The sequence below is a fragment of the Scyliorhinus canicula genome, chromosome 19 (genome assembly GCF_902713615.1).
Source record: "Scyliorhinus canicula chromosome 19, sScyCan1.1, whole genome shotgun sequence".
NCBI classification, from domain to species: domain Eukaryota; kingdom Metazoa; phylum Chordata; class Chondrichthyes; order Carcharhiniformes; family Scyliorhinidae; genus Scyliorhinus; species Scyliorhinus canicula.
Genome location: NC_052164.1, coordinates 1501118 through 1524015, shown reverse-complemented (window position 1 = coordinate 1524015; position 22898 = coordinate 1501118). Strand labels below are relative to the sequence as shown.

Genomic DNA, 22898 nt, shown 5'->3' with positions numbered 1-22898 from the left:
GTCCCCTGGCCATCCCTGAAGTGCAAAGGTCAATGATAGACTGACCGTAGCTCCGAGTGAAGCTGGTTTCCCTCGGATTGCACATGTTCAGCTCAATACGGCAGGGGACCCAAAACTGCTTTTTGGTCAGAAAGTTCTGAACCTTTGGAATTCTGTCCCAGAGGGCTGTGGAAGCTCAATCAGCAAGTTTATTCAAAGCAGACGGCGACAGATTTCTCAACACCAATGACATTAAGGGATATGACGGGTATTCTGGTGGAAAATCAGCCACTGAGGGGCCGAATGGTCAACTCCTGCTCCTAAGCCCCAAATCAGAAATTGAAGAAGAGAGACAGATCCTGAGCCTAACTGTGCTCACCCAGCCTGGCCCCTTACACCAGGCACACAATTGCTTCATGGGCGCAGAACACTGAAGAAAGAAATTCAGTGAATATCCTGGAGACGCTCTCTGTCAGTTCCATGGGGTGTGTGCAAAGGTCTGGAATTATGCTCCATAATTTGCTTTCCTTGAACCCAGAACACATAAGTAAGCAGCTGCTCCTGCTCCAGATCTCCATTGTTAAAGCCCCAGATAGGGAGGAGCTGGACTGTTTCTGTCACTGGGAGCCTGTTCTAGGTGTCTTGAACTGGTAGAAAATGAGCGGGGTTAAACACAGTTACAAATATTTACTCTGGAAGATGACATTCTGCTGCTGTAATGGGTGCAGGGCTGAGTGTTGAAAAACCCCTGATGTGGTACCAGATATTCTTCAGCGTCGATCAGGTCCTGCATATCCTCATCTTCCAGCAAGGTGCGGTAGAACTTACTGTCAGTGGGGCTCTGAAGGACCATCTGCTCATCCCCCTATAACAGGAAGACAGCAATCAGCACAGCAACATGGCAGCTACGCCTCTCGCCACATAGACATATAACGGTGCGCAGAATAGGCTCTTGCTTAATGTCCAGTGATGGGGGGGGCGAGGGGAAAGAACAGGGATGAAGTGAGTGGATGAGAGAGGAGAGACTGGCTGAACAAGAGGGAGGGAGGGAGGGAGGGAGAGGGGAGAGAGAGAGAGAGGGAGAGAGAGAGAGAGAGAGAGACAGAGAGAGAGAGAGACAGACAGAGACAGAGAGACAGAGACAGAGAGAGAGAGACAGAGAGAGAGAGAGAGAGACAGAGAGAAGAGGACAGACAGAGAGAGAGAGAGACAGAGAGAGAGAGAGAGGAGAGAGAGAGACAGAGGAGAGGAGAGAGAGACAGAGAGAGAGAGAGACAGAGAGAGAGACAGAGACAGAGAGAGAGAGAGAGAGAGAGAGAGAGAGAGAGAGAGAGAGAGACAGAGAGAGAGAGAGACGGCAAAAGGCAGAGACGGCAAAAGGCAGAGACGGCAAAAGGCAGAGACGGCAAAAGGCAGAGACGGCAAAAGGCAGAGACGGCAAAAGGCAGAGGGGGCAAAAGGCAGAGGGGGCAAAAGGCAGAGGGGGCAAAAGGCAGAGGGGGCAAAAGGCAGAGGGGGGCAAAAGACAGAGGGGGCAAAAGACAGAGGGGGGCAAAAGACAGAGGGGCAAAAGACAGAGGGGGCAAAAGACAGAGGGGGCAAAAGACAGAGGGGGCAAAAGACAGAGGGGGCAAAAGACAGAGGGGGCAAAAGACAGAGGGGGCAAAAGACAGAGGGGGCAAAAGACAGAGGGGGCAAAAGACAGAGGGGGCAAAAGACAGAGGGGGCAAAAGACAGAGGGGGCAAAAGACAGAGGGGGCAAAGACAGAGGGGGCAAAAGACAGAGGGGGCAAAAGACAGAGGGGGCAAAAGACAGAGGGGGCAAAAGACAGAGGGGGCAAAAGACAGAGGGGGCAAAAAGACAGAGGGGGCAAAAGACAGAGGGGGCAAAAGACAGAGGGGGCAAAAGACAGAGGGGGCAAAAGACAGAGGGGGCAAAAGACAGAGGGGGCAAAAGACAGAGGGGGCAAAAGACAGAGGGGGCAAAAGACAGAGGGGGCAAAGACAGAGGGGGCAAAAGACAGAGGGGGCAAAAGACAGAGGGGGCAAAAGACAGAGGGGGCAAAAGACAGAGGGGGCAAAAGACAGAGGGGGCAAAAGACAGAGGGGGCAAAAGACAGAGGGGGCAAAAGACAGAGGGGGCAAAAGACAGAGGGGGCAAAAGACAGAGGGGGCAAAAGACAGAGGGGGCAAAAGACAGGGGGCAAAGACAGAGGGGGCAAAAGACAGAGGGGGCAAAAGACAGAGGGGGCAAAAGACAGAGGGGGCAAAAGGACAGAGGGGGGCAAAAGACAGAGGGGGCAAAAGACAGAGGGGGCAAAAGACAGAGGGGGCAAAAGACAGAGGGGGCAAAAGACAGAGGGGGCAAAAGACAGAGGGGGCAAAAGACAGAGGGGGCAAAAGACAGAGGGGGCAAAAGACAGAGGGGGCAAAAGACAGAGGGGGCAAAAGACAGAGGGGGCAAAAGACAGAGGGGGCAAAAGACAGAGGGGGCAAAAGACAGAGGGGGCAAAAGACAGAGGGGGCAAAAGACAGAGGGGGCAAAAGACAGAGGGGGCAAAAGACAGAGGGGGCAAAAGACAGAGGGGGCAAAAGACAGAGGGGGCAAAAGACAGAGGGGGCAAAAGACAGAGGGGGCAAAAGACAGAGGGGGCAAAAGACAGAGGGGGCAAAAGACAGAGGGGGCAAAAGACAGAGGGGGCAAAAGACAGAGGGGGCAAAAGACAGAGGGGCAAAAGACAGAGGGGGCAAAAGACAGAGGGGGCAAAAGACAGAGGGGGCAAAAGACAGAGGGGGCAAAAGACAGAGGGGGCAAAAGACAGAGGGGGCAAAAGACAGAGGGGGCAAAAGACAGAGGGGGCAAAGACAGAGGGGGCAAAAGACAGAGGGGGCAAAAGACAGAGGGGGCAAAAGACAGAGGGGGCAAAAGACAGAGGGGGCAAAAGACAGAGGGGGCAAAAGACAGAGGGGGCAAAAGACAGAGGGGGCAAAAGACAGAGGGGGCAAAAGACAGAGGGGGCAAAAGACAGAGGGGGCAAAAGACAGAGGGGGCAAAAGACAGAGGGGGCAAAAGACAGAGGGGGCAAAAGACAGAGGGGGCAAAAGACAGAGGGGGCAAAAGACAGAGGGGGCAAAAGACAGAGGGGGCAAAAGACAGAGGGGGCAAAAGACAGAGGGGGCAAAAGACAGAGGGGGCAAAAGACAGAGGGGGCAAAAGACAGAGGGGGCAAAAGACAGAGGGGGCAAAAGACAGAGGGGGCAAAAGACAGAGGGGGCAAAAGACAGAGGGGGCAAAAGACAGAGGGGGCAAAAGACAGAGGGGGCAAAAGACAGAGGGGGCAAAAGACAGAGGGGGCAAAAGACAGAGGGGGCAAAAGACAGAGGGGGCAAAAGACAGAGGGGGCAAAAGACAGAGGGGGCAAAAGACAGAGGGGGCAAAAGACAGAGGGGGCAAAAGACAGAGGGGGCAAAAGACAGAGGGGGCAAAAGACAGAGGGGGCAAAAGACAGAGGGGGCAAAAGACAGAGGGGGCAAAAGACAGAGGGGGCAAAAGACAGAGGGGGCAAAAGACAGAGGGGGCAAAAGACAGAGGGGGCAAAAGACAGAGGGGGCAAAAGACAGAGGGGGCAAAAGACAGAGGGGGCAAAAGACAGAGGGGGCAAAAGACAGAGGGGGCAAAAGACAGAGGGGGCAAAAGACAGAGGGGGCAAAAGACAGAGGGGGCAAAAGACAGAGGGGGCAAAGACAGAGGGGGCAAAAGACAGAGGGGGCAAAAGACAGAGGGGGCAAAAGACAGAGGGGGCAAAAGACAGAGGGGGCAAAAGACAGAGGGGGCAAAAGACAGAGGGGGCAAAAGACAGAGGGGGCAAAAGACAGAGGGGGCAAAAGACAGAGGGGGCAAAAGACAGAGGGGGCAAAAGACAGAGGGGGCAAAAGACAGAGGGGGCAAAAGACAGAGGGGGCAAAAGACAGAGGGGGCAAAAGACAGAGGGGGCAAAAGACAGAGGGGGCAAAAGACAGAGGGGGCAAAAGACAGAGGCGGCAAAAGACAGAGGGGCAAAAGACAGAGGGGGCAAAAGACAGAGGGGGCAAAAGACAGAGGGGGCAAAAGACAGAGGGGGAAAAAGACAGAGGGGGCAAAAGACAGAGGGGGCAAAAGACAGAGGGGGCAAAAGACAGAGGGGGCAAAAGACAGAGAGGGCAAGAGAGAGAGAGGGCAAGAGAGAGAGCGCGCGAGAAAAAGCGCAAGAGAGCGTACGAGACCAAGAGAGAATGCTAGAATGGGAGTGCGATAACGAGAGTGTGCGAGAACAAGAGTGCATGTGTGAACGAGAGAGCCTGTGAGAATGAGAGAAGCGTGTGAGATGAGAGAGAGCATGAAATCGAGAGAGCACATGAGAACAGGAGAGCATGCGTGAACGAGAGCATGCGTGAACGAGAGCGTGCGAGAGCGAGAAACAACACGCGAGAAGGCAAGAGACAATGAGAGCGAGAAACAGATCCATTAACCATGTCCAACATCACTGGGCCCTTGTGTTACTCTGTCCCATACTCACCTGGATTACTACATATCTCGGCGGATCTCGGGCCATTTTTGTGAACTCTGTCACCAATTCTCGGAACCTGGGTCGACATTCAGAATCGATCATCCAGCCTAATATAAAACAATGGGGAAAATACTGTCACTCACTGCTTTCGGTGCAGGGATCCACCCTCTGGAAAATTCACAGACGTTGGAAACCAGGGTGCAAATTAAACAAAGATTCCCATTTATTCAACACCTTTCACCTCAGAACCTCTTTAAGTGTTGCACAGACAGCAAAGAACTTCTGTGGTGTAGTTGCTGTTTCTGAGATTGAGTTTTATTCTGTTATTGGTCACTGTTAACTTTGTTTCGTCAGATTTCAGAGGATTGTCAGGATTACAAAGTTACAAATAAGCATCTGCAAATGGATAGAGTGGATGGGCAGGCACTCTTTCCCAGGGTGGAGGGGTCAGTCACCAGGGGCATCGGTTTAAGGTCCGTGGGGCAAAGCTTAGAGATGTGTGAGGCAGGTTTTTTTACGCAGAGGGTGGCGAGTGCCTGGAACGCGCTGCCAGGGGAGGTTGTGGAAACAGATACATTAACGGCGTTCAAAAGGCATCTTGACAAACACATGGATAGGATGGGTATAGAGGGATACGGCACAAGGAAGTGCTGAGGGATTTGGCCAAGGGTGGTATCATGACCGGTACAGGCTTGGAGGGCCGAAGGGCCTGTTCCTGTGCTGTATTGTTCTTTGTTCAAATACTTCCCAATTGCAAAGAAAGTGGAAATTTGAATTGCTGCCTCAATGCAACCCTTGTCCTCAGCCTCCTGTACTGTTCCAATGACGCTGACTGTCAGCTTGATGAACAGCACTCCCATCCCTCAGTTACACCTTCACCACCATCACCACCTTCACCACCATCACCACCTTCGGACCCAACACACAGGTCAATTATTTCAGATTATGCTCCAATTATTTCAGACACAGCTGTTAGTAATGATTCTAATATTTCATTAACATCTTTTCTAAATCTTTCTCTCTTCACTTGTTCCATGACCATCTCCTCATCCCTTTTGTTATTTAATCTCGCTCATCTTCCACCCTATCACAGACCGTCCTCATTCCTTCCTCCCCCAATCACTGCCCTGTCCTTGTTTAAAACCTGTTATATCTCAAACCCTTCCCAGTTCAGAACCCGCCAGGGTTACTCAGCTCCTGACCTCATTACAGCCTTGGTTCAAACAGAAGAGCTGAATGCCAGAGGTGAGGTGAGAGTGACTGCCCTTTACATCAAGGCAGCATTTGGCCACGTATGGCATCAAGGAGCCCTAGCTAAACTGGAGTCAATGGGAATCAGGAGGAAAGCTCTCCATTCATTGGAGTCATCCCCGGCACAAAGGAACATGGTTGTGGTGGTTGGAGGTCAATCATCTCAGTCCCAGGACATCACTGCAGGAGTTTCCTGGGCCTAACCATCTTCAGCTGCTTCATCAATGACCTTTCTTCTATCATAAGGTCAGAAGTGGGGATGTTCACTGATGACTGCACAATGTTCAGCACCATTCGCCACTCCTCAGATTAATGAAGCAGTCCATGTCCAAATGCAGCAAGACCTGGACAATATCCAGGCTTGGGGCTGACAAGTGGCAAGTTACGTTCACGCCACACCAAGTGCCAGGCAATGACCATCTCTTACAAGAGAGAATCTAATCATCCTCCCTTGACATTCAATGGCATTATCATCGCTGAATCCCCCACTATCAACATCCTGGGGGTTACCTTTGATCAGAAACTGAACTGGACCCAGCCACATTAATACTGTGGCTACCAGGGCAGGTCAAAGGCTGGGAATCCTACGGCGAGTAACTCACCTCCTGACCCCCCCAAAATCTGTCCACCATCTACAAGGCACAAGTCGGGAGTGTAATCTCTCTACTTGCCTGAATGGATTCAGTTCCAGCAACACTCAAGCAGCTCGACACCATGCAGGTCAAAGCAGGCCTGCTTGATTGCTCCTCCTTGCATAAACATTCACTCCCTCCACCACTGGTGCACAGTGGCAGCATCTACAAGATGCACTGCAGGAAGTTACCACACCTCCTGAGACAGGACCACTACCATCTAGAAAGTCAAGATTAGCAGATACCGGGGAACACCACCACCTGGAGGTTCCCCTCCAAGTCACTCACCACCCTGACTTGGAAATATATCGCCGTTCCTTCACTGCCCTCGGGTCAAAATCCTGGAACTCCCTCCCTGACAGCACAGTGGGTGTACCTACACCTGAAGGACTGCAGCGGTTTAAGAAGGCAGCTCACCACCACCTTCTGAAGGGCAACTAGGGATGGGCAATAAATGCTGGTTTAACCAGCGACGCCCACAACCCAAAGTTCTGATGAAAGGCCAATGATCTCAAAATTCTGAAAGTCAGCACATCTGGGAGCTGTTTGTCTCCCACCGATGATGCCGGACTGGGAGTAATTCCAGCATTTCCTATCTTTAGCAGGATGCAATTCAAGTGGCCAGGCCTCTCACCCTCCCTCCTCAGGGCTCAGCCCCACACTGGCTGGGAGCTTCTCTTTGGAGTTCAGTCTCACACCATGGTGATATGCTGAATGCTCTGAGCTGATACTGTGTTATGTGTGCCAGATTTTCAACTCACATTTAACCATGATCATGTAGACATCGATAGTGCAGATTGGGGGCTGTGGGAGACGCTCCCCCTTCTCCAACAGGTCAGGGATCTCTCGAGCAGGGATTCCATCGTATGGTTTAGCTCCAAATGTCATCAACTCCCAGACTGTTACACCTGCAGATCGCCAAACATTCCATTACTATTCTGCACAAGAAATATGACACATAGACAACGCGGACATTTCTGATTAACTGGCCCTCTCATTGTGCGCACCCTGAAGACCAGTCCCTTCTTCCACTCGGCGCTGGAATGTGGCGACGAGGGTTTTTTCACAGTAACTTGTGACAATAAAGGTTATTTATTTATTGAAGTGGCTCGAGAAATAGTGGATGCATTGGTGGTCATCTTCTAGGGTTCTATAGACTCTGGAACAGTTCCTGCAGATTGGAGGGTGGCTAATGTAACTCCACTGTTTAAAAAGTGAGGTAGAGAGAAAACAGGGAATTATAGACCAGTAAGCCGACATCGGCGTGGGTCGCATAGGTCGGCCGCCCGGTGTGAGGCGTGTCATAAGACCATAAGACGTAGGGCAGAATTAGACCACTTGGCCCATCGAATCTGCTCCGCCATTCAATCATATTTTTCTTGATATTTTTCTTGTCCCCATTCTCCTGCCTTCTCCCCATAACCCCTGATCTCCTTATTAATCAAGAACCTATCTATCTGTGTCTTAAAGACACTCGGTGATTTGGCCTCCACAGCCTTCTGCGGCAAAAAGTTCCACAGATGCACCATCCTCTGGCTGAAGAAATTTCTCCTCCTCTCTGTTTTAAAGGATCATCCCTTTAGACTGAGATTGTGTCCTCTGCTTCTAGCTTTTCCTACAAGTGGAAACATCCTCTCCATGTCCACTCTATCCAGGCCTCGCAGTATCCTGTAAGTTTCATTAAGATCCCTCCCTCATCCTTCTAAACTCCAATGAGTACAGACCCAGAGTCCTCAACCATTCCTCATACAACAAGCTCTTCATTCCAGGGATTATTCTTGTGAACCTGCACGTTAGCCTGAAGAGAATCGTGAATAAGGACTCCCTAGTCCCTTTGTGCTTCTGATTTCCTGAGTATTTGCCCATCTAGAAAATAGTCTATGCCTCCATTTCTCCTTCCAAAGTGCATAACCTCACATTTTCCACATTGTATTTCATCTGCCACTTCTTTGCCCACTCTCCCAGCTTGTCCAAATCCTTCTGCAGCCCCCTTGCTTCCTCAATACTACCTGTCCCTCTACAGATCTTTGTATCATCTGCAAACTTAGCAACAGTGACTTCAGTTCCTTCTTCCAGATCATTAATGTATATTGTGAAAAGTTGTGATCCCAGCACAGACCCCTGTGACACACCACTAGTCAGTGGCTGCCATCCTGAAAAAGACCCCTTTATACCCACTCTCTGCCTTCTGCCAGTCAGCCAATCCTCTATCCATGCCAGGATCTTACCCTTAACACCATGGGCTCTTGAATTATTTAACAGTTTCCTAGGCGGCACCTTGTCAAAGGCCTTCTGGAAATCTAAATAAATCACATCCACTGGTTCTCCTTTGTCTAACTTCTTTGTTACCTCCTCAAAGAACAGTTGTAAAGGTCGCCCGGCCGGCTTGAGGCATGGGCTGGCCGGCCGGTGTGGGTTGAGAGGCCTTTTCAGGCACATGTACCCCAAAATCTTGTCTGTCTGTGTGGAGTCTACACATTCTCCCCGTGTGTGCGTGGGTTTCCTCCGGGTGCTCCGGTTTCCTCCCACAGTCCAAAGCTGGCAGGTTAGGTGGGTTGGCCATGCTAAATTGCCCCTTAGAGTGGAAAGGTGTGCAAGTTAGGTGGATTGGCCATGCTAAATTGCCCCTTAGAGTGGAAAGGTGTGCAGGCTAGGTGGATTGGCCATGCTAAATTGCCCCTTAGAGTGGAAAGGTGTGCAGGTTAGGTGGGTTTATGGGGATAGGACGGGAATTGGGTCCAGGCAGGGTTCTCTTTTAGACGGTCAGTGCAGACCCGATGGGCTGAATGGCTTCCTTCTGCACTGTGGAGATTCAATGGATTCTAAGTCCCTCGGTGTTGCCGCTTTCTGCAGTTTTCCCCCATTTAAATAATACTCGGCTCTTTTTTCCCCTTCCAAAATGAACTTCACAATTTCCCACATTATACTCCATTAGCCAACTTTTTGCCCACTTATCAAACTTGTCAATATCTCTGTGCAAACTGTTTGTATCCCTCTCGAAATTTGCCTTTCCACCTATTTTTGTGTTGTCTGCAAATTTGGCGATAGCACATTCGCTTCCTTCGCCCAAGGTTACGGAGTTGGATGATCAGGCATGATCATAATGAATGGCGGAACAGGCTGAAAGGGCCGAATGGCCTCCTCCTGCTCCTTTTTCTATGCTGCAGCGGTGAAGCTCTAAGGAAATCATATTACCACCTCTGTAAGCACATACGGACAATCAGATTGGGCATTGAGATGTGAGGGTGATGCTTTACATACCGTAACTCCACACATCACTTTGGTGAGTGAATTTTCGGTGTAAAATGGATTCCAATGCCATCCATTTTATTGGAACCTAAGGGAGCAACAGATAGGCTCAATCAGTTTGCAAACCTAAAGATATAACTCTAACTGGGAAGAAGCATTGGCACATCTACAATCATGGGCAAACTCAAAACAAGTCAGCTGGAAAAGCAAGAGTGAGTAATGGAATATTCAGGCGCACACTGAGCTTGGACAACACAACTTAACAAAGGGAATAAAGGTTGAGATGGTACTCTCAGACTCTGTGGCTTCTCTCATTATCGCCAGAATTTCAATGATTCAGATTTCTACAGGGATCAAGGCTATGAGAGTGTGCTGAGATAGAGGATTGGCCATGATCATAATGAATGGTGGAGCAGGTTTGAAGGGCTAAATGAGCCACTCCTGCTCCCATTTTCTATGTTTCTACGACTCAGAGCAGAGTGTGGGACCTCCTCAGCTTTAGCAGCAGAGTCTAAGTTGAGGTTTTTTAATGTGGCACTGCCTCAGATCCTCCAGCACAGTTGTACTGAGCTGTTGCAGTGTGTAGTCAGCAGATCCTGCCCAACAGGCAATATTCACCTTATGAACAAACACATTTACCTTTCCTCCGTCTGCGTGATATTCCGTCTCATCGATATCCAGGAGTCTGGCAAGTCCAAAGTCTGTGATCTTCACGTGATTTGAGCTTTTTACAAGGACGTTTCTTGCTGCTAGATCGCGGTGGACCAATCGCACATGATCTTCCAGGTAATTCATTCCCTGAATTTCATGATGGGAATATTCAGTCAGTTGTGGTTCCAGCCCTCTCCTCACTTTTTAAAAATAAATTTACAGTACTCAATTATGTTTTTTTCAATTAAGGGGCAATTTAGCGTGGCCAATCCACCTACCCTGTACATCTTTAGGTTGTGGGGGTGAAACCCACGCAGACATGGGGAGAATGTGCAAACTCCACACGGACAGTGACCCAGGGCCGGGATTCGCCACCGTGGCGTCCTACCTCACTTTTAACTTTATTTTATATCACAACTGAGCGCGTTGAGTTTGTAAGAATAGAGGCAGGTAGACTTCTTGGCATTAACCTAAAAGCAACAAAGGCACACCCTACCCAGTGGACCCTGTAAAAAGCTCTTCAGAAACATCTGAGGACTTGTGCCACAATTAGGAGAGCTGTGATGCACACCAGTCAAGCAACAGCCTGACATGATCATACTCATCAAATCATACCTTAAAGCCAATAACCCAGGTTCCTCCAACACAATCTCTGCTGGGCCCTGTCCCACTGACAGGACAGACACACCAGAGGTGGCTGCACAGTGGCATACAGTCAGGAGAGAGTGGCCATGGGAGTTCCCAACGTTGACTCTGTGCCCATAAAGTTTTATAATAATAAAAGTAGTAATAATAATCTTTATTATTGTCACGAGCAGGCTTACATTAACACTACAATGATGTTACTGTGAAAATCCCCTAGTCGCCACATTCCGGCGCCTGTTCGGGTACACAGAGAGAGAATTCAGAATGTCCAATTCACCTAACAGCACGTCTTTCGGGACTTGTGGGAGGAAACCGGAGCATCCGGAGGAAACCCACGCAGACACGGGGAGAAATTGCAGACTCCGCGCAGACAGTGACCCAAGCCAGGCAACACAACCTCTGTTGATTACCAGTTACCACCCCCCCCCTTCAGCTAATGATTCAGTCCTCCTCCATGTTGAACACCATTTGGAAGGAAGACTGAGAGTAACAAGGGTACACACTGTACTCTGGGTGGAGGATTTCAATGTCCATCACCGAGAGTGGCTAGGTAACACCAGTTCTGAAGAAGCTGGCTGAGTCCTGAAGGATGTATCAGCTAGACTGGGCCTGTGGCAGGTGCTGAGGGAACCATCAAGAGAGAAAAACCTAGTTGACCTTGTCCTCACCAATTTACTTGTCACAAGTATATCTGATTATGACAGTCCTGGTCAGAGTCCCTTTGCAGATAAGCCACATCTCCACATTGAGGACACATTCCATTGTGTTGTATGTCACTAACTGGGATGGATTCAGAACAGATTTAGCAGCTCAGAACTGTGCATCCACGAAGTACTGTGGTGCAGCAGGAGCAGCAGAATTATATTCAATCACAATCTGTAACTTCATGACCTGGTTAGCCCCGGTCTACCACGACCATCAAGCCAGGGGACCAACCCCGGTTGATTGAGAATGCTGGAGAGCATGCCAGGAGCAACTCCAGCAATATCTAATATGAGATATCAACCTAGTAACGCTACAGTGCAGCTCTATATGCATGGTAAGAAGCTAGATCACGCTATAGGCAGAGCTAAGCATCCCACGATCAACCAGTCAGATCTAAGCTCTGTAGTCCTGCCACATCCAGCTGTGAATGGTGGAGGAAAATTAAACAAATCACTGCAGGAGGTTCCAAAAACATCCCTATCCTTAAAGATGGTGATGTTCAGCAAGTCAATGCAAAAGACAAGGCTGCAGCTTTTGCAACTCTTTCACCAGAAGTACCAAGTGAATGATCTATCTCAAACTCCTCCTGAGATCCCCACCATTATAGATGCCAGGCTGCAGCCAATGAGATTCACTACATGTCCTCACGAAACAGCTGAAGGCACTGGATACAAAAGGCTATGAGCCCTGACAACATCATGGCTGCCACGTGTGCTCCTGACTAGCTGCAACTCTAGAAAAGCTGTTCACAGAATCAGAATCACAGAATACTACATTGCAGAAGAGGCCCTTCGGCCCATCGAGTCTGCACCGACACATGAAAAACACCTGACCTGCCCACCTAATCCCATTTGCCATCACTTGGCCCAGAGCCTTGAATGTTCCAAGTGCCCATCCAGGTACTTTTTAAAGGATGTGAGGCAACCCACCTCTACCCCCCTCCCAGGCAGTGCATTCCAGACCCTCACCACCCTCTGGGTAAAAAGGTTTTCCTCAAATCCCCCCTAAATCTCCCACCCCTCACCTTGAACTTGTGTCCCCCTCGTAACCCACTCTTCAACTAAGGGGAACAGCTTCTCTGTATCCTCCCTGTCCATATTCCTCATAATCGTGGACACCTCGATTATGTCACCCCTCAATCTTCTCTGCTCCAGGGAAACCAACCCAAACAAATCCAACCTCCCAACCTCTCTTCATAAACATGTTCCATCCTAGGCAACATCCTGGTGAATCTCCTCTGCACCCCCTGTTCCAGTGCAGTTCTCTCTGATGTACCTTTGCGATTTGCACACACCAGTTGAGGAGATGCTGGGATCCAATCCGGTCCTTGTTTTCTCGGATGTAATCGAGCAGAGATCCGTATGGCATCAGCTGTGTTACCAGCTGCACAGTGGATGTCAGGCAGATGCCAAGCAGACGACAGACGTAAGGACTACTCACTCCTGCCATTATGTATGCTTCCTGTAATATACAAACACTGTTCACCAGTTTGCCAATCTTTACAATACCCACTTTCTGAATCTCCCCTACTGGCTGGTATCTGAATCTTGGTGAAGTGCCACTTAAAATGAAATGAAAATCGCTTATTGTCACAAGTAGGCTTCAAATGAAGTTACTGTGAAAAGCCCCTATTCTCCACATTTCGGCGCCTGTTCGGGGAGGCTAGTATGGGAATTGAACCGTGCTGCTGGCCTGCCTTTGTCTGCTTTAAAAGCCAGCGATTTAGCCCTGGGCTAAACTAGCCCCTTGGGAGAATTTCATCCTCACCTTCAGGAATGAAACAGCAGGAATCAAACCCTGGTCACTCATCCCTCCACCAAGGGGAAAATTGACCATGCTGGAAACTAAACTGCTAAATGTAGATTGGAGCAGAATGGTCAAGGTGAGAATAAGGAGAGTTAAAATTCACAGCTATTCAAGAAGATATCATTGGAAGAGAGGAAGAGCTGGAGTTAAACAGGTGAGAGAATCACCTTGTGTAGAATGTGAGGGAAATAGAGAGGGAGTGGATTAAGACCGGTCCATACTAATTCTATTCCAAACTGAGGGGAGATTTTCAGCCCAGAATCTGGACATCTGCATCAAGCTCCTGATTATTCAGCCAGGTAAGGATTGATTGTATTCCTGTAGCAGTTATTAAACAAAACTATCTTGTTTGAAGCCTCTGAGCTAACACACCATTGGTTATACTTACGTCCAGGATCTCTTTGTTTGCTTTTGGAGAAGTTCCCTCTCTTAAAACCTTAATAGCCACAGGGATCTTCACATCTTCGTCCTCAGGCATCCAGACGCCCTGAATTCAGGAAAAGCATTTAAAGTTATTAATTGATGCTGCCTCACGGCACTGAGGCCCCGGGTTCGATCCCGACCCTGCCATGTGGTGTTTGCACATTCTCCCCGTGTCTGCGTGGGTCTCACCCCCACAACCCAAAAGATGTGCAGGCTAGATGGATTGGCCACGGTAAATTGTCCTTTAATTGGGAAAAGAAAATTGGTACTCTTAATTTACTTTTAAAAAATCTTCCATTGAGTTTACTTTGAACAGGCTTGAGGATAATATGGAAAAATTATTTAGAAATGCTACGCCGGTGACATCAAGCCAATCCATAGATTCCAATGGATCAAACACGTTCTATTCATTCTCAGTATGGGATCACGGTAAGTGCGACTAGTATTCTGAGATAAATTCTGGAGTGATCTAACAGGGAGTGTGGGCTGGAAGAGCTTTCTAAATTCCCCAGGTGCGGAATCAGTTCTACACACAACTGTAATGGACCAATGATGTCAAACGATCCCACACTTCAGTAAACAATGTGTTCATTCAATGTTCAACACTCCAACAGGACATTTTCACTAACCCCCTGCGAGGGAGCTGCTTCCTCACCTTGTAAACCGTTCCGAAGGCACCAGATCCAAGAATCTTCACTTTCTTCATTTCCGTCTCCTTCAGGATTCGGATCTGTGCCTGGTTTGGAACAACTCCACTTGGAGTCAGGGGTTCAACCAGCTGAAGAAACAGGACATCACACAGAGCTGTTTAGATCAGAGATCCGCAGGGTACCCAGGAGGGTTTTTTTTTTTTTTTTTACACACCACATAACCTTCAAAATGACTTGATGATCGGACCAGAACATGAGGCAGAATTAAAAGACTGAAGAGTAAGACTTCACCCTCCTTTGGGAAGGATTTTGTTCCTCTATTCTGGTTGGAATAACCTTCCCGTTAGGGTGTGGGGTAAAGTGTGTTGCTTGCTCAGCGAACAGCTGAGTTAGTGCTGCTGCATATCGAGTCTTCAAATTCACGGTGTGTTCTTGAAAATACAGAAAAATGTGCCATTTGAAACATGGAAGTCTGGCAATAACTGGTTTGAGAGGATACAGGGAAAGATCCCACAAAAGTTTCATAGCAGCTTCAAAGAGCAGGGTTGTAAAATGCAGATTCTTGCTCACAAACAGGCTTAGCAAACACACAGGTTTCATGTGGTAAGCTAAAACAATGGCTCACACCTTCATGGAATGTAACTATCTCAGGAAGCATCTGAAAAAGCATGGATGAGAGTTTCAATTGCATTAAGTGACAAATGTTTAAAACAGGCAAGTCTTTCAAGTCATAACCAAGTTAAATTTTAGCATACAGCTAAAAGCAAAGTTTCACACCTTAATTGAAATAAACTCTCTTAGTAAACAGCTGGAAAGGATGGAAGATGCCCAGCCGAATTTGGTGTCAATTTTAAAGTGTAAAATTCTACGAACATCAAGTCAATTAAAAGAAATTGGAAACGACCTGTCTACGAGAAACATCATTTAAGTCAAAATCAAAGGCAAAGTTATGAGCTGGGGACAATTGGAAAATTAAATGATTCGAAATCACAGAAATAAAAGTTAACTATTGAAACCAAAACATTTTTAAATCAGATCTGAGAGGAGACGATATGCCCAAAATGAATAATTAGTTGTAGTAAGATGTTTACATCAAAGATACTTTTAAACTATCAAAGTGAAACAAGCTCATTTACAATAAAGTCGTTAAAACTTAATAACTCTCAGAAAGGGAATATAAACCCAGGGAGCAGCAGCAACAAGGACAGAGGACAGAGGACAGGACAGAGGAAACCAGCAACAGGAGAGAAGGGGAGGAGAACTCAGAGAGAGAGAGAGAGAGAGAGCTCGGTCATGGGAAAGACAAGGCAAGCAGCCGAGTTTAAACAGTTATACATCTAAGGAAGACTAGAATTTAAACAGGAGCAGAGCCAGAGCCAGCTCTCACAGCTCGGTGCATGGGAAAGACAGGACACAGGAACCAAGTTCACCAGTGAATACAACTCCAGAAGACCAGATTTTAAGAAGATTGATTGACAAGGTGGGCCTGAAGGTCTGTACAACCAACCAGCAGCAGCCAGAAGCAAGATCTTTTTTCCTTTCTGTAAATAAAGTGTTTGCAGCTTTTAAAAGAAAAAATATAATAATAAAAATAACAACCTGAAAAAGTGGTTATTAGCTTACTTCACTTCCTTAATAACGCAGGACCCAGGACATCGATGCTATTAAGGGGTAAGTAGGTAAAATTCTTCGATGAAGGTATGGGTTATACCGGAGGATAACTTGAAAAGATAGTTTGACCTGAATAGCACCCACAGAAGCCTGCATCGGAGTCAGGGAGTGAGAATCCCTGTTCACCATTTAGAATATCAACCTTTTTTTTGGTATAGGGGGAATTCTAAGAATAGTGGTGAGTTTTAACTTCAGGTGCATCCCTTTTCCTGGTAGCATCATTTGTTTGTTTACGACATGGCTGTGCGAATCGATATGTGCAGTTTCTCTGGAGAATCAAGGCCGTAGTTTCACATTTATGTTGTGAAACGGTGTCAGCCGCAGTTTAGTGGGAGCACTTCTGTCAGTCAGGGTTTATGGTCCACTCCATAGCTTTGATACAATAACCCAGGCTGAGAGTGCCGCACTGTCAGAGGTTTAATGTCCCAGCTGAAAACCAAGGTCAGACTCTGTGATACAATTTGAGTAGGTTGGATGGGATGCAAGATGGGATTATTTGACCATCCCAAGTAACTTTAAAAAAAGTTACAGCACATAAACACCCCGGGAAACATACTTTCCAACAATCAACTATACAATTTGGACAACTCCTCCCCCCTCCCTCCCCCCCAACACGACAAACAGCTCCTCCAACACTGTCACAAACATCCCCCACCTTTTCACAAACCCCCCTGCTGAGCCTCTTAGCTCACACTTCATCTTCTCTAACCGCAGGAAGTCATACAGGTCACCCAACCAAGCTGCTACCCCCAGTGGCGATGCCGACCGCCACTCCAGTAAAATTTGCCGCCGTGCAATCAGAGAGGCGAAGGCCACGACATCGGCCTTACTCCTCTCCATGAGCTCCGGCTTCTCTGAAACACCAAAAGATCCGGGTCCACCTCCTCCATTATCCTTGCTAGGGCCGCAAATACTCCCGCCCAGAACCTCTCCAATTTCTCACAACCCCAGAATATGTGCGCGTGATGTGCTGGCCACCACCCACGCCTCTCTCACTCATCTGCTACCCCCTGAAAGAGCCCACTCATTCTTGCCCGAGTCATATGCACCCTGTGCACCACCTGAAACTGTATCAGGCTCATCCTTGCACAAGAGGAGGTCCCGTTTCCCCTTTGCAGTGCCTCACTCCATACTCCCCAATTGATCTCCCCTCCCAACTCCCCTTCCCATTTTTCCTGATCTTCACCACCCGCTCGCCTCCCTACTCCCCCAGCCATAGAACATAGAACAGTACAGAACAGGTCCTTTGGCCCTCGATGTTGTGCCGAGCATTGTCCGAAACTAAGATCAAGCTTTCCCACTCCCTGTCATTCTGGTGTGCTCCAATAACCGCTTGAAAGTTCCTAAAGTGTCCGACTCCACTATCACAGCAGGCAGTCCATTCCACACCCTAACCACCCTCTGAGTAAAGAACCTACCTTGGACATCCCTCCTATATCTCCCACCCTGAATCTTATAGTTATGCCTGCCCAATTCTCCCCTCCCCTTCCACATCTAGGAGCAGCAGTTTCTCCAGCAGGGTGAGACCTGGCAACCTCGGGAACCCCTTTCGCGCAAAGTCCCTATGCTGCAGGTACCTGAACTCACTCCCCCTCGGCAGCTCTACCCTCTCCCTTACCTCCTCCAGACTGGCGAACCCTTCCTCCAAGTACAAATCCCTCACCTTGGCCAACCCCACTCTCCTCCACCTCCTGTGGACACTATCCATCCCCCCCCTGGATCAAACCCCTGATTCTTGCACAGCGGAGTTAACACCGACATCCCTTCCACCCTAAAATGGCTCCTCAACTGATTCCATATCTTCAACCGTGGACTGCACCACTGGCCTCCCCAAATACCTACTCAGCGCCATTGGCAACACTGCCGTCACCATGGCCCTTAAACTGGACCCCTTACAAAATTCCACCTAACCCAATCTACCCCCTCTCCTTCCCACCATCACCGCACCTTCTCCACATTGGCTGCCCAATAATAAAGCAGGTTCGACAACGCCAACCCCCCCTGCTGCCGTGTCCTCCTGACCCTTGGCACCTTCCCCGCCCATAAAAAGTCCAAAATAATTGTGTCCAGATTCAAAAAAAAAAGGTCTCTAATATCCACGGTACAATAGAAACTCTGCCCTCATGTTTTGTCTGGGTGCAGCCTGGGAACAATTGACACTCACTGCCTCTGACAGACATTTTCACACCACCCAGCTGACAGTGATTCCCACTGGACTGCAATAGTTGCCCAATCAGGGAGCACGTGATCCAGGTTGCTGCGCTAACACTCACCTCTCTCTGCTCGAGGAGTCTCAGCATTGTATGTTTCCGCTTCAGTCGTTTCTTGCGCTTAAACCAGACAATGAGGAGTATCACAAGGACCAGGAAGAGTAGCACCCCCACTATTCCGGCCACCACTGAGGTCACCTGGCTACATGGGAGAGAACCAGAGAGATCAGTCAAACATGGATACAACCCTTTAAGGCCTACTCCTCACCCAAGTGGTACAGTGGTTAGCACTGCTGCCTCACAGCACCAGGGACCCGGGTTCAATTCCGGACTCGGCTGACTGTGCGAAGTTTGCATGCTCTCCGTGTCTGCATGGTTTCCTCCCACAGTCCAAAGATGTGCAGGTTAGGTGGATTGGCCATGCTAAATTGCCCCTTAAGTGTTCAGAAATGTGTAGATAGGGATATGGGGATAGGGTGGAGGAGTGGGCCTAGGTAAGATGTTCTTTCAGAGGGTCGGTGCAGACTCGATGGGCTGAAGGGCCTCCTTCTGCACTGTAGGGATTTTATGCTCTAAATGGGCCTCATGGAATCAGGGGGCTCAATAATTACAGTCTCCTATCAACTCCAGGTGTTAGTCAGAAATGTTGGTAAAACAGGGAGCTCTTACCCTGATCTGAATAACAGTAAAATCTATCTTTACTGCACTGCAAGTGGCTCCACACTTATTTATATATTTTATGGTAAAGGAAATTCTCGACAGCTGGTGTTCCCAGATTTCTGATTTCTGGAGCTGAGATGTTACAGTGTAATTCAGTGATTCCTCAATCATTCACACTCCACATCAATGACAAGAACTTTGATCAGTGTCTGCCTTCCACTTTTGTAGACGAATAAAGTACAATTAAACATTTTCCTCAGAAGCTGGGTTCTGATCCAACAGGATGTCATTGTTCGCCTGGGAGAAAATATGATGTGGAGATGCCGGCATTGGACTGGGGTCCATGCCGGGGTGTGGGGGGGGAGAAAATATTCATCAAGCCTCAAGGTCGTCAAGCAATGAGAGTCTGGGTTTCAGGTTGATTAAAACCAACAGGAACTGGTGCCCCAAGGGCCAGGCAGGAGAGGAGCAAACTGCCTACATTCCAATCTCAAGGTTTAGCACCAGTCCCTGAACTGTCAATGCAGCAGTATTACAAAGAACAAAGAAAATTACAGCACAGGAAAAAGCCCTTCGGCCCTCCCAGCCTGCGCTGATCCAGATCTTTTATCTAAACCTGTCTCCTATTTTGCAAGGTCTACTTCCCTCTGTTCCCCGCGCGTTCATATATCTGTCCAGATGCATCTTAAATGATGCTATCGTGTCCGCCTCTACCACCTCCGCTGGCAAAGCATTCCAGGCACCCACCACCCTCTGCGTAAAAAACTTTCCACGCACATCTCCCTTAAACTTTCCCCCTCTCACCTTGAAATCATGACCCCTTGTAACTGACACCCACAATCTTGGAAAAAGCTTGTTGCTATCCACCCTGTCCATACCTCTCATAATTTTGTATACCTCAATCAGGTCCCCCCTCAACCTCCGTCTTTCCAACGAATACAATCCTAATCTACTCAACCTTTCTTCATAGCTAGCACCCTCCATACCAGGCAACATCCTGGTGAACCTCCTCTGCACCCTCTCTAAAGCATCCACATCCTTCTGGTAATGTGGCGACCAGAACTGCATGCAGTGTTCCAAATGTGGCCGAACCAAAGTCCGATACAACTGTAACATGACCTGTCGACTCTTATACTCAATACCCCGTCCAATGAAGGCAAGCATGCTGTATGCCTTCTTGACCACTCTATCAACCTGCGTTGCCACCTTCAGGGTACAATGGACCTATTATCAGCAGATTATTATTATCTGCAGTGTTATCGGCAGCGTTATCGGCAGCGTTATCGGCAGCGTTATCTGCAGCGTTATCGGCAGCGTTATCAGCAGCGTTATCAGCAGTGTTATCAGCAGCGTTATCTGCAGCGTTATCAGCAGTGTTATCAGCAGCGTTATCAGCAGTGTTATCAGCAGCGTTATCTGCAGCGTTATCAGCAGCGTTATCAGCAGTGTTATCAGCAGCGTTATCTGCAGCGTTATCTGCAGCGTTATCAGCAGCGTTATCTGCAGCGTTATCTGCAGCGTTATCTGCAGCGTTATCAGCAGCGTTATCTGCAGCGTTATCTGCAGCGTTATCTGCAGCGTTATCAGCAGCGTTATCAGCAGTGTTAGCTGCTGTGTTATCAGCAGCGTTATCAGCAGCGTTATCAGCAGTGTTATCAGCAGCGTTATCTGCAGCGTTATCAGCAGTGTTATCAGCAGCGTTATCGGCAGTGTTATCAGCAGTGTTATCAGCAGCGTTATCTGCAGCGTTATCAGCAGTGTTATCAGCAGCGTTATCTGCAGCGTTATCAGCAGTGTTATCAGCAGCGTTATCAGCAGTGTTATCAGCAGCGTTATCTGCAGTGTTATCAGCAGTGTTATCAGCAGCGTTATCAGCAGCGTTATCAGCAGTGTTATCAGCAGCGTTATCTGCAGTGTTATCAGCAGTGTTATCAGCAGTGTTATCTGCAGCGTTATCAGCAGTGTTATCAGCAGCGTTATCAGCAGCGTTATCAGCAGTGTTATCAGCAGCGTTATCTGCAGCGTTATCTGCAGTGTTAGCTGCTGTGTTGTCTGCTGTGTTATGACCAGTTCCTGAATGAGGTCCCCCAATTTAAATTCTCGAACAGGACCCCAATTTTATTATGCTCCTGGGTGAGGAAGAATGAGTTTGCTTTCTTCTTTATTCAACCCCCCTCCCCCTGTTGGTGGCAACAAGGGTTAATTTAAGAGGGATCTCTTCCCCCATGGATAACTTTTCCCGGTCCACACATATATATATTTTTTAGAAGGAGCCAATTTAACTAGGTTTTTTTGAGTCAAAGAAAGAGTAAGTTTATTAGTTGCGAAAAACTCAAGAAAAAAACGCAACACACACATTCACACGCTGACCAGAAATTAGAAGCTGGAAGTCCAAACTAAAGTATTTTGAAAAATGAATCAGTTTTTTGCTTGTCCACGAGGGGTAGATGGTTGTGGCCAGTAAGTTGGGTGATTACGGTCGAGCTGACTTTGGTAGTTTAGTGGTTAGTTTGGAGACTGCAGGGCGGCTGAGAGGCTCTTATTTCCTTTAGATTGTGGCTTTTGCTGAGCTCTGCCTCTAGCAACAGAGAGGGAGATATTTCACCTGCTAGTCTTTGCAAGAGTAACTAGCTGCTGTTTCTCTCGTTTGAGTCACTCATACACTGGCATGACAGCACGTAAAGATCAGGGCTGCAGCTAGCTTTTTAACCCATTTCCCTGTGTATTTCTGAAAGGGAATTCTAAAGCCCACAGCCAGAGTCCATGTTCTTTTCAACTCAGGTCAGTTGTTGAGGTGGGAAGTGTAGTGTTTACCCTGTTCACCTCTCTCACACTGACTATGTTAACTGAATAAGCCCATTAGCGGTGAGTTGATTAAAGCAGTGTTGCTACCTGTGAATAGGCTCCACAGGACATCCACGGTCATCAGTTGTACATCTGAAGACACAAAACAAAATCTGTCAGAGAAGATACAAACCAGGAGAGGAATTACTGAAGTTCTCTTTGATTCAGCAGTTGCTATTCACTCACGAATGACTGCAGTTTGTTGGACACAGTTGACAGAGGGCATTTTCATCGGCAAATTTCCAGACATGCCCGTGTGACCCACTTGGACATTTCTCCACGCAATCCGCACCATCCTTGTAATTAACACACTCCACACAGTCATCAGCTCCCTAATAATGAAAAGAAAAAGGTCAGCAACATTTGAGCCTCTGTCCCAGTTCTTCCACACCCAGTTCAAATAACAAAACTGGCAAAGATAGAAAGACAATGCCTCATTTAAACGTTGAGCAGCTGAGCCATAGGAACCAAGGAATTGCATTTATATAGCACCATGAAGGGTACAATGTTCCAAAACAATTGGCAGCAGCATTCTCAGAAAAAATATTGGACACTCAGCCACATAGAGATATGAGGGAAGCTTATCAAAATGCTTAGCCAAGAGATGATTTAAGACACTTTGAGGGGTGTTTTAATGGAGGAGAAAGAGGTAGAGGGATTTAGTTGGAGAATTCTAGCAGCTTAGAGTCTCAGCAGCTGAAGGCATGGCTACCAAAGGTGGAGCAATGCACGGCAGGACTGTGACATAGGCCAGAAATAGAGGAGTGTGGAGATCTGAGGGTTTTAGGACTGGAGGGGAGTACAGAGATAGGGAGGGGGAATATAGGCAATACTACCCTTTGACAGGAGCTTAAGAATTTTAAAATTGAGGCATTGATGTGATTTGAAATTTGTGCTGCACCAGCTGGTTTTACCACTTCAGCAATTGGGCTTTTACAATCAGCTTCAGGCCCTCAGATTAGGACTGAGAAAAAT

The 22898-nt window shown here is 48.1% G+C and overlaps 1 protein-coding gene across 2 annotated transcripts in view; it reads right to left on the bottom strand.

Moving 5' to 3' along the window:
* The window catches only part of erbb2 (erb-b2 receptor tyrosine kinase 2), a 79954-nt gene that overhangs the window by 2167 nt on the left and 54889 nt on the right, over positions 1-22898 (bottom strand). Inside the window, exons 15-25 of one of the 2 annotated variants that reach the window (XM_038778616.1) lie at positions 22110-22255; positions 21972-22016; positions 18483-18621; positions 14544-14666; positions 13854-13952; positions 12935-13120; positions 10298-10456; positions 9671-9746; positions 7171-7317; positions 4536-4633; positions 671-844 (exon numbers count right to left, since the gene is read on the bottom strand). In XM_038778616.1, the coding sequence (XP_038634544.1) occupies positions 671-844; positions 4536-4633; positions 7171-7317; positions 9671-9746; positions 10298-10456; positions 12935-13120; positions 13854-13952; positions 14544-14666; positions 18483-18621; positions 21972-22016; positions 22110-22255 (1392 nt within the window). The remainder of the gene's footprint in view (positions 1-670; positions 845-4535; positions 4634-7170; positions 7318-9670; positions 9747-10297; positions 10457-12934; positions 13121-13853; positions 13953-14543; positions 14667-18482; positions 18622-21971; positions 22017-22109; positions 22256-22898) is intronic. The other variant, XM_038778617.1, reaches the window with a different exon arrangement.